The 12,532-nt window shown below is 39.0% G+C and overlaps 1 protein-coding gene across 5 annotated transcripts in view; it reads right to left on the bottom strand.

Annotated features, from left to right (window-relative positions):
• PIAS2 (protein inhibitor of activated STAT 2) overlaps nucleotides 1-12,532 on the bottom strand; it is a 92,694-nt gene that overhangs the window by 43,963 nt on the left and 36,199 nt on the right. For all 5 annotated transcript variants that reach the window (XR_004353160.1, XM_032654504.1, XM_032654503.1 and 2 more), the window contains exons 4-5: nucleotides 9,718-9,768; nucleotides 9,502-9,592 (exon numbers count right to left, since the gene is read on the bottom strand). Coding sequence is in view for 4 of the 5 variants with exons in the window: in XM_032654504.1 (XP_032510395.1) it covers nucleotides 9,502-9,592; nucleotides 9,718-9,768 (142 nt within the window). In the remaining variant the exon portion in view is untranslated. The remainder of the gene's footprint in view (nucleotides 1-9,501; nucleotides 9,593-9,717; nucleotides 9,769-12,532) is intronic.

Raw genomic sequence — 12,532 nt, 5'->3', positions numbered from 1 at the left:
TTTTAGAAAATTAAAATTTCTTAGCTGCGAAAACATCTACATATTGAAAAGCACACACCATAGTTCATTGAATCTAAGATGCCAATGATGCAATTTATGTACCACTGAGAAGGAAAAAACAGTAAGTTAATGATACAACCTAATGTACTTTTTCTTCCTGCATACATATCAAGAAAACATAAGCAAGATGAACTGGCTAACATATTCCTTTAGGATATACAGAAGAATCTCTTGAATCGTTTTCTCACTGTCATCAATGCATGTTTTCCACATGATACTCTCCTATATGCCACCAAGAGCTCAAGATAAAAATACTTCTTAAGGGCTTCCCTGGTGGCACAGTGGTTGAGAGTCCGCCTGCCGGTGCAGGGGACACGGGTTCGTGCCCCAGTCCGGGAAGATCTCACATGCCGCGGAGCGGCTGGGCCCGTGAGCCATGGCCGCTGAGCCTGCACGTCCGGAGCCTGTGCTCCGCAACGGGAGAGGCCACAGCAGTGAGAGGCCCGCGTACCGCAAAAAAAAAAAACTTCTTAAAATTATATTCTACTCCACAAATATCTCTCAGATTTCCTTGCAAGTCACTGACACCCTTAGACTAACTACAAGTGTTAATGCTGACACACCCTGGATATTAAGAGAACAAAAATTTCAAATAACAGCCAGGATTCACGAACCTTCCTCAAAACGTTCCCAAGTCATTTGTTGACTGAAAAACCGATAAAGGGCAGTTAACCAGTCATGCCATGGGAATAATAACATCAGGGTTGTACAAGTGCAGGCAACAACAATACATTACAGCTGCCACCTGATCATCAGAAACTGTTAAGACACCTCTAGATTTTAAAGATGTCAAAAATATGCACCTTGGTAACAATGAGATACAGTTTTGGTGGTATCACACGGCAGAGCCTAGGAAAACAGTCTTTCACACTAGGGAACACCTTTCGCTGCCTTGTAGGAGGTAGGATAGTAATTTTTTTTTTTTTTTTTTTTTTTTTTTTTGCGGTATGCGGGCCTCTCACTGTTGTGGCCTCTCCCGTTGCAGAGCACAGGCTCCGGACGCGCAGGCTCAGCGGCCATGGCTCACGGGCACAGCCGCTCCGCGGCATGTGGGATCTTTCTGGACCGGGGCACGAACCCGTGCCCCCTGCATCGGCAGGCAGACTCTCAACCACTGCGCCACCAGGGAAGCCCGGATAGTAATTATTAAGTGTGAATTCCCATGATAACGTGTAACCTACAATGTGCAACAAGACTTTGAAAATCATTGAGAACTGTCTGAGCAGAGGAATAGAAGACAAAGAGAAGAACGTAAATAACTTTCATTACACTATGGAAAAGGGAAATTGTGTGTGTGTGTGTGTGTGTGTGTGTGTGTGTGTGTGTGTGTGTGTGTGTGTAGAGGAGGATTATGCCCATCTAAAGTTGTTCAACTGAAATAAAACAAAGAAGCAAACTCATAAGAAAGTCCTCTTATAAAGACTAGGAAATTGGTTCAATGAGCAACACACACAAGGAATATCAACACCAGTATCTGGGTAATTGTGAATGAAACCTTTGTTTTGCCTGTTTGGGGCCTGAAAGACTAGTCTGTCTTCTGGTATGTCCACTAGTATGTAAACCAAATAAAAATAATGGCACAGGGTGTGCCAAAATGATAAAAACTCATGAACTAGTTAGACAGTAAACTCTGTAAATTGGAATTTGAGAAACCCAGCAACAATGCTGTTAGTTAATTTGACAGAAGAGACCAATAGAAGGGAAGAGAATAAACGAGCATATAAGAATGAGGTGTTACTCCATCCAAAAACAACAGAATACACATATTTCTCAAGTGCCCATGGAACATTCTCCAGGATAGATCATATCTTGGGTCACAAATCAAGCCTTGGTAAATTTAAGAAAATTGAAATTGTATCAAGTATCTTTTCTGACCACAACGCCATGAGACTAGATATCAATTACAGGAAAAGATCTGTAAAATATACAAACACATGGAGGCTAAACAATACACTACTTAATAATGAAGTGATCACTGAAGAAATCAAAGAGGAAATAAAAAAATACCTAGAAACAAATGACAATGGAGACACAACGACCCAAAACCTATAGGATGCAGCAAAAGCAGTTCTAAGGGGGAAGTTTATAGCAATACAAGCCCACCTTAAGAAGCAGGAAACATCTCGAATGAACAACCTAACCTTGCACCTCAAGCAATTAGAGAATGAAGAACAAAAAAACCCCAAAGCTAGCAGAAGGAAAGAAATCATAAAAATCAGATCAGAAATAAATGAAAAAGAAATGAAGGGAACGATAGCAAAGATCAATAAAACTAAAAGCTGGTTCTTTGAGAAGATAAACAAAATAGATAAACCACTAGCCAGACTCATCAAGAAAAAAAGGGAGAAGACTCAAATCAATAGAATTAGAAATGAAAAAGGAGAAGTAACAACTGACACTGCAGAAATAAAAAAGATCATGAGAGATTACTACAAGCAACTCTATGCCAATCTGGAAGAAATGGACAAATTCTTAGAAATGCACAACCTGCCAAGACTGAATCAGGAAGAAATAGAAAATATGAACAGACCAATCACAAGCACTGAAATTGAAACTGTGATTAAAAATCTTCCAACAAACAAAAGCCCAGGACCAGATGGCTTCACAGGCGAATGCTATCGAACATTTAGAGCTGACACCTATCCTTCTCAAACTCTTCCAAAATATAGCAGAGGGAGGAGCACTCCCAAATTCCTTCTACGAGGCCACCATCACCTTGATACCAAAACCAGACAAGGATGTCACAAAGAAAGAAAACTACAGGCCAATATCACTGATGAACATAGATGCAAAAATCCTCAACAAAATACTAGCAAACAGAATCCAACAGCACATTAAAAGAATCATACACCATGATCAAGTGGGGTTTATTCCAGGAATGCAAGGATTCTTCAATATACGCAAATCTATCAATGTGATAAACCATATTAACAAATTGAAGGAGAAAAACCATATGATCATCTCAATAGATGCAGAGAAAGCTTTCGACAAAATTCAACACCCATTTATGATAAAAACCCTGCAGAAAGTAGGCATAGAGGGAACTTTCCTCAACATAATAAAGGCCATATATGACAAGCCCACAGCCAACATCATCCTCAATGGTGAAAAACTGAAAGCATTTCCACTAAGATCAGGAACAAGACAAGGTTGCCCACTCTCACCACTCCTATTCAACATAGTTTTGGAAGTTTTAGCCACAGCAATCAGAGAAGAAAAGGAAATAAAAGGAATCCAAATCGGAAAAGAAGTAGTAAAGCTGTCACTGTTTGCCGATGACATGATACTATACATAGAGAATCCTAAAGATGCTACCAGAAAACTACTAGAGCTAATCAATGAATTTGGTAAAGTAGCAGGATACAAAATTAATGCACAGAAATCTCTGGCATTCCTATATACTAATGATGAAAAATCTGAAAGCGCAATCAAGAAAACACTCCCATTTACCATTGCAACAAAAAGAATTAAATATCTAGGAATAAACCTACCTAAGGAGACAAAAGACCTGTATGCAGACAATTATAAGACACTGATGAAAGAATTAAAGATGATACAAATCGATGGAGAGATATACCATGTTCTTGCATTGGAAGAATCAACATTGTGAAAATGACTCTACTACCCAAAGCAATCTATAGATTCAATGCAATCCCTATCAAACTACCAGTGGCATTTTTCACAGAACTAGAATAAAAAATTTCGCAATTTGTATGGAAACACAAAAGACCCTGAATAGCCAAAGCAATCTTGAGAACGAAAAAAGGAGCTGGAGGAATCAGGCTCCCTGACTTCAGACTATACTACAAAGCTACAGTAATGAAGACAGTATGGTACTGGCACAAAAACAGAAAGATAGATCAATGGAACAGGATAGAAAGCCCAGAGATAAACCCACGCACATATGGACACCTTATCTTTGATAAAGGTGGCAGGAATGTACAGTGGAGAAAGGACAGCCTCTTCAATAAATGGTGCTGGGAAAACTGGACAGGTACATGTAAAAGTATGAGATTAGATCACTCCCTAACACCATACACAAAAATAAGCTCAAAATGGATTAAAGACCTAAATGTAAGGCCAGAAACTATCAAACTCTTAGAGGAAAACATAGGAAGAACACTCTATGACATAAATCACAGCAAGATCCTTTCTGACCCACCTCCTAGAGTAATGGAAATAAAAACAAAAATAAACAAATGGGACCTAATGAAACTTCAAAGCTTTTGCACAGCAAAGGAAACCATAAACAAGACCAAAAGACAACCCTCAGAATGGGAGAAAATATTTGCAAATAAAGCAACTGACAAAGGATTAATCTCCAAAATTTACAAGCAGCTCGTGCAGCTCAATAACAAAGCAACAAACAACCCAATCCAAAAACGGGCAGAAGACCTAAATAGACATTTCTCCAAAGAAGATATACAGAATGCCAACAAACACATGAAAGAATGCTCAACATCATTAATCATTAGAGAAATGCAAATCAAAACTACAATGAGATATCATCTCACACCAGTCAGAATGGCCATCATCAAAAAATCTAGAAACAATAAATGCTGGAGAGGGTGTGGAGAAAAGGGAACACTCTTGCACTGCTGGTGGGAATGTGAATTGGTTCAGCCACTATGGAGAACAGTATGGAGGTTCCTTAAAAAACTACAAATAGAATTACCATATGACCCAGCAATCCCACTACTGGGCATATACCCTGAGAAAACCAAAATTCAAAAAGAGTCATGTACCATATTTACTATTTTACTTTGTATTATAAAAATGTTCAAACATACACAAGAGTAGAAAGAACAGTAAAGTACCCACCAAACCACTTCAATAACCAACATGTTGCCAAACTTGTTTCATTTGCCTCTGGCCCAACCCGAGCCCACCCCAAAATATATACCCGCCTCCCAAAATACATACCCCACACATACACACATTTATTTTTGCCCGAGTATTTAAATGCAAGTTCTAGACATGCCATTTGACCCATACTTTTATATGCATCTTTAAAAGACCTTAAAAAAAAACAAAACAGTATCACGATCTTAATTTAACCATAACTTAAAAAAATTATCTAATATCTACTTTATATTCCAATTTCTCAACCGCCTCAGAGATGTCTTTTATCTTTTTATTACTGAAACTTTCAAACCTATAGAAACATACGGAAAAAAGTATAACAAATTCCCATATACCTATCATCCAATTCAATAATTTACTTATAAGCAGTCTTTACCCCCATCTCAGATTATTATATAAGGTATCCCAGACACATTACTTTACCCACACATAGTTTGGTATATATGATGTCCTTTTACAGTTTGAATCGGAATCCAAACCTGACCCTCACAGTGTGCTCAGTTGTTTCTGAAGTCTCCTTTATTCTATATTAAAGAATAATTTTTATTCTCTGCCACCCCCTGCCTCCAAGTCTACTCCTTTTCCAATGCTGTCGTTGAAGACCCCAGGGCTTCTGACCTGAAGAATGACCTCTTCTTCTGTATTAGACAGACTGCTTCCTCACAGTATGAAAGTATGATACTCCCATGTTTTAAGCTGGTAATTAGTTGTACAGGCTTGACCAAACTCAGGTTCAAATTTTCAGGCACAAAAACTACATAAGGAATGTTATGTTCTTCCTATTGTACCAACATCATGAGGCACAGAATATCCGTTTGCCCCATTTTCAGTGATGTAAAGGTTGATCAGTTCAGCTGATGTAGGCCTGATCCTTCCACTAGAAAGTTCCACATCCAGCTTTGACCTAATGGTTTTAGTATCCATTGATGATGGTTACCAAGATCCATTATATGATTACGGATTACAAAAAAAGTTTTTAAATCCATTCTTCCTTTTGCTTTTATTAGTTGAAATCTTTGCATAAAGAACTTGACCACAGCAACATTTGTTACTCTGAAATCAAAGATTCTCTCCCTTAACCAGTTTTTAGAGTAATGAGTTGATGTAACCTCCAAAGGTTTATTTTAGCATAATTATAAACTCATTTATATATTTGATAATTTTGAGTCCACTTAAGTATTCTTTTTTTAGATGCCAATATTATCCCATCTTAGGCCAAGGGAATCTCTTCAAATTGGTGTGTGTGTGTGTTTCAAAAGAAGAATATATTGACTTTACTTCAGGCCAGATTTACTGTGAGGCAGACCGTCGGTGTAACTAATATATGCAGGAAGAAAATAATATATCAGCAAAAAGAAATCCACAAACTCAGAGAATACATTGAGATAATGGCACTAGTATTAATAAGTCTCCTGCTGCACCGAGAGGAAATAGTTAGGAGATCTTTTTCAGCTGAACTGTAAGCACACATTCTCTCCACTCTTTGGAATCTTTCCAAGAAATACTACCCCATGTCAACCCACCTCCACACCCCAACCTTACAGCTCCACAGGTTTACATAAATTTCTCAAAATCTGTTTAAAAGGAAAAATAATTCAGCCTCTCAAAATAACTCTCCAAGCAAAGAATTTTTCTCTCCTCTACCCTTAAAAGCATGTAATTTTCTCATTTGGCTGTCAGTGTGTATGCTTGCAGTGCTTGAGTCAAAGGTGGAGGTGTGGGGAAGATTCTCAGAGGCAGTTTCACTTGTGTCTGTCCACTCTGCACTTATCGTTCTACAAGTCCTGCTATGAACTGCTTACTGTCATCTCTGTATCAAGGGACTGGAAAAATCAAGGGATAAAGATGTCTTATAAAACTCAGCATCTTGATGTGGGTAAAACAGCACATAAACTGCTTTCATCACTATTTGACCCTTAAGAATCCAGGGACACATTGCTATTATCAAGGTAACACCATTTCCCATTCAGTTTACTCTTTGTTCATCAGGATCCATAATGACTGCATACTAAAATAAGGTCATACACGTAGACACTTGTTCCCAGACACAAATTCGAATTTATTCAGAGCTCTAATGGGAAATCCCATGACTTACTCCTCCAGGATCTGTTGTATGATAAACCAGGATCATGGGCAAGGACCACATGTCGAATTTCTTTGTGGCCTGTTGATGCTTCTTACAATTGGAACAAAGTCCCTGAAGATCTCCACGGTGGTGAAGAGCTCACTTCTTCTCAGGCAGCAGTACACTCACATGATTCTCATAAATCTGCTGCATGCTAGTAAAGTCTCCATATTACATTATCCCAAACAACAGCAATTGTGGATCAAGGGGAGGTCTGAGCAGTTTTTCATCAGTTGCATGTAAATTTATGTCAACTGTTCCACAGGAGTTCACAGGGCTGAAGACGAAAAACCTGGGAAAGACTGGCATCTGGTCTTTGGGATGGTCCTATTAGGGTCAGGCAAGCTCACCCTTGCCCCCATCATCACCCCATTGCCTTCTGTTTGTGAAATCTGTTTTGAAATCCTTTGTCCTAATACTCACCTTTCTTCATCTCCCTCACAAGTGCTCCTGGAGCCACTGCCGGACTCTGGCTCCAGAGGTGAGTGCAAGACTCATCAGACAAAGGGTGTTTCACGTAGTAGCTGATGTGTTCACAAACAGCCTAGTATAAGTACTCAACGGTTAGTTAGTGCTTTTGGTAAGAAAGCAGCAGTGACTGAGTAACAATGTCCCAGAGGAAGTGCTCAACTGCCTAATTTCTTCTCTCTCAAAAGTCCTGGAAGAATGACAAATTCAGAGCTCTCCAGAGTGGTGCTGCAGATCTCACAGATGGAAATATTACAGCAAAAATACTGGTCCACCTGGAAAATGGTGTGTGTACACACCTGTCACTATCACATTTTCTGAAGCAATGCCAGAGTTTAGGTAGAGCCTCACACATTTCAGACACGACCCCCCAGCACCGGCACATATAATACTGGATAGATCTTCAAGGTGGGTCTATAGACAGCAAGAAGATCATCATAATTAGATATTTCTAAGGAGAATGAGAGAGTTAAATAGCAATAAAAGTCAAAGGTCAAAAGAAATCTTAGCCCATCATCAACAAAGAAAATTGGATATGAAAAGCAATGGAAAATGTGCTATCATTCCAAAACCCCAGGTTTCCTTTGCTACACATCTGGCCACCCAGTGGCATCCTTCAGCTCCAAGTAAGGCTGCTTCTTCCCTTGGTTTAGATCGTTATATGATCCATCCAGATAAAAGACAGCTCCTGAGATCTGTTGTTGCTTATGGCCAGAAACCCAAGAGACAAAATGTCTCACTGGGGTTTGAACGTGCACAAGGCCATGTAAGCATTCCTCCCCACCATAACTGCTCAGCCTCTGAAATTTCCCCTTTCATCCCCAGAAAACTCTCTTTCATGATTTCAGCCACACAGACATCTTTCAGAAAGAGTAGGCAGTCGTACAGTATTGCTCAAGCCCTATAAAATGCATGAAACACGTTATTTCTCAGGTCTCTAAATCCACAGGCTACACATGAGAGAAATGAGACTCGTGACAACCAAGAAGTCACATCTTTGACTGGCAGGGTCAGCCTTGGCCATTGACCATCTTCACTTTGGGCTTCAACTACAACCACTTGGCCCTGGTACAGCCTGCTCACAGCTGTTGCGCATATACTTATTCCAGAGACAAGTCTTGTGCCCAGCAGGGATGCTAAACAGCTGCCCCATCTCTATCTCAACAGTCACATGGTATCTGCTTTACTGAAATGGCAGCTTAACATAACGGTGGAATCACTGTTCTCACAGCACTTCTGCAGTTAAGATACATATCCACTCTGTAGGGCTTGAAAAACAGGCCATGCTCTACTAATATTGTGATTAAGGCTTTACTTCCACACAGCTGTACCAAATTAGTAACTTAGTCCAAACCTCAGTGGAGACAGATAAATAGTCCTGTTCAACAATTGTTATATTAAGATTTGACTAACAGGATTTGAAGAGTCTGGAGCTATCTAACAGGTCAGAAGCAGGCTATACACACTGAGAGTGAGTGTGTGTGTGTGTATCTCCCAGGTGCTGAAGCCCATATACTACATCACTGCTTAAACAATAGGCTGTCAACCAAATATCACTGCATCCATCCCCCAAGTGTGCACCATCAAGGCTCAAGCTCAGAATCCTTAATCTCCATGTCCAGTCGCTCTCAGCAGCCTCTAACTTTCATCATCTCATCCATGGCTGAGGCCCAGCTCATTCAGACATCACTACAACACGCTGCCCTACATATGCAGGTCCTGCCCTGCTACTATGCCATTTGATATGATCTGAAGAGTCTTTCACAGCTTCCTCGCTTCCTGGCACAAGATGCTTCAAGCTCATCTTTTCCATCTCCCCCAAACCTGGAATCAGCCACTTCCCCAAGGAGCCATGAATCTCTCTAGTGGAAAACAGTATTTAATGCTGGGACTGTTCATTGGTACTAAGTGATCACTATTTCTAGGCCTTGTTAGTATTTATAATAAACTTACATACAAAAGCCTGTGAATAAAAAGCAACTTACAGGCAAAGGAAACAGCTTCCCATTTACTTTTATACAGAGACTATTGGGATAGTTATCTTCTTGAGGGCAACTCGTCTCTGCCAGGCAAAGTCTGCATTAAAGAAAAAAATACTCTTAAATAGTGTACTCAAACATGCTTATGTATTTACAAATTCAGGACTATATACATATAGTTACAAGTATAAAATTAAAGTAACAAGAAAATTTCAAACTCACCTCAACTGAACTTGGACTGTATAATCTCTCCTACCACCTGGCAAAAAATCCCTGTTGGAAAGAGAAAAAAATCGGGTTAAGAAAACACAACTAGAATTCACAGAAACATTCTCAACAGAAAAAAGCATTATTGGTATTTTTACTCTTAGTCCTTAAAAAATGAACACTACCTTACCAATAGCACAAGACTTAATTAAAACACTGTAGTTATGACAGCCCTCATTTGCTTAACATTTAGTCTTGTCTTTATGGCAATTTTGAAGTATTTTCAATTCATGGGAACTTTCGCAATACAATTTTTATTTCAACAGACAACAGACTTGGTTAACAGGAAAAGGAGCATGGTTCTGAAAGAGTTTAATAAATTAATTTGTTTACTTACAGTGGCTCTGAAGCCTTGGCTGAGCATTCTAATCACTTGCAAATTTTGTTTTAATACACAGGCCCACTCATCAGACATTCTTATTGGTTCTGAAGCACAGTCTGAGCATTAGTAGTTTATACAACTACTCAGGTGATTCTAATAAAGAACTAGGATGGAGAACTGGTGTCTAGAGCCTCAGAACCTCTATACCCCAGCAACTTCATAACTATGTACGAGCCTCAGAACCTCTATACCCCAGCAACTTCATAACTATGTACCCGAATAAGGAAACAGAATCTCTTAAAATTTCTAGATGAGAACCTAACAGAGTCCCATGTGAAATATCTCTGGGATGGAACCTCCTAAACACTTGCCACTCAAAATGGAGTCCACAATGAAGCAGCATTGTAACTGCTTGGGAGCTTCTTAGTTAGAAATGCAGAATCTCAGGCTCCACTCCAAAACTACAGAATTAGAATCTGAATTTTAGTAAGATTCCCAAAGTGACATGTATTCACTTTACAGTTTAAGAAATCTTCTCCTTAGCCATTATCATAAATCCTGGACTGTGTCAGAGAGAAGATCATTAGAGATTAGTCCTGTCTTGAGAGTACATATAGCCCTCCATCTTGTTCCAACGTGCTTCTACTGCTTCCAATTCTCTATGTTCACTGGAAGGCAGTAAAGCACAGTAGTGATCAGCCTGAGTTCCATAGTCCCAAACTGTATGACCTTGGGCAAATTACCTAACCTTTCTGTGCCTCAGTTACATCTGTTAAAGATGGAAAATTACTGCATCGACTTCATGAAGCTGTTGTGACAAACGTGTTAATACTACATGTGAAGTGCCTGGATATAAGAAGTGCTCAACAAGTGTGAGCAGCTGGCTGCTATTATTGTTAACTGTTTCTCTTGCCAGTAGTAGCTTCCACATTTCTCAAATGCCTATTCAAAATATCCTAGACAACACTGACCTCTTGAGAGTAACTCATATCATTCTGCTCATTAAAATCAAGAAACACTGCAAAGTCTGGGTGCTGGAGCATCAAAGACAAATAAGACATAATATTTGCTCTCAAAGGTCTCATATGCTAGTAAGTAACAAATATATACAACTAAAAGAATATGTGGTAAGTGTTACAGTACATTATGAAAACTAAGTGTTACAGAAAAGAGGGAAATTCAATATTGTCTTGAAAGTTCAAGGCAGTTACCACAATCAGTCCAAACAAATTAGAAAACAGGGTTTGTACAGCAGTGGTTCTATTTCCACGTAGAGAGACACACTTCCATCAGTAACAGTGTCTTCACTAGTAGGGTGATTCTCAACAGAAGGAAAGGTGAGTATCAACCAGAGATACATGGCAGAAACTTGTTAGGTTGGGAACATAATTTTCAAAAAGAGAAAAGACAAAAGATGAACCTAGAAAGATAAATGGGAGAACGTTATAAAGGGTTTTGAATAGCTCACTAAGGATTTATACTTTATTCCAGTAAGGGAAATTAACATAAACTGGGAAATGCAATGTGTTACAGATCTTCACAAATGTGACAAGTAATGACTAAGCATCTTCTGACATTCATTTTCTGCCAGTCACTGCTCTAGGAACTTTCACATGTTGAACTCATTTATCAGATATAAAGGCATTTACTATATGCCAGGCACTGTGACAGGCTCTGAGAATATAAAAATGAGTAAGAGATGTTGAATTTACAAACTTCTTAGTGAAACCAAGTAGTCAAATAAATGCTTTAATAGAAAATAAGTACATGGGAGTAGTACAGAGAGAGACAAATGATGAATTTGGGGAAATGTAAAAGGCATCACAGAAGAGGGAAGACTTGAACTGGCCCTTAAAACATGACTCACGTTTGCCAAACAGAGTAAGGAGGAAGAGAATATGCAAAGATGCACAGCTATGAAAGTCCAGCTAGAGTATAGGCTGCTAAAGAAGAGTGACAGGAGATGAGATGATTAAAAAAAAGTTTAGTAGATCCTACAGAGGCCACTTCTCCAAAGTCGAGAAACAAAACTAACCTACCACATACATAAAAATACAAAGAGCAACTTAGACAAAATGAGATGGCAGAGGAACATTTTCCAGATGAAGGAACGAGATAAAACTCCAGAAGAAAAACTACATGAAGCAGAGACAGGCAATCTACCCAAGAAAGAGTAATGATCGCAAGATGATCGAAGAATTTGGGAGAAGAATGGATGCACAGGGTGAGAAGTTAGAAGTTTTTAACAGAGTTAGAAAATATAATGAACAACCAGAGATGAAGAATATAATAATTGAAATAAAAATATACTAGAAGGAATCAACAACAGACTAAATGATACAGAGGAATGGATCAGTGGGCTGGAAGACAGTAGCAGAAATCACTGCCACTGAACAGAAAAAAGAATGAAAAGAAATGAGGATAGTTTAAGAGACCTCTGGGACATCA

The sequence above is a fragment of the Phocoena sinus genome, chromosome 14 (genome assembly GCF_008692025.1).
Source record: "Phocoena sinus isolate mPhoSin1 chromosome 14, mPhoSin1.pri, whole genome shotgun sequence".
NCBI lineage: Eukaryota > Metazoa > Chordata > Mammalia > Artiodactyla > Phocoenidae > Phocoena > Phocoena sinus.
The sequence above is the reverse complement of the archived record's forward strand: the minus strand, read 5'-3'. Positions and strand labels throughout refer to the sequence as shown.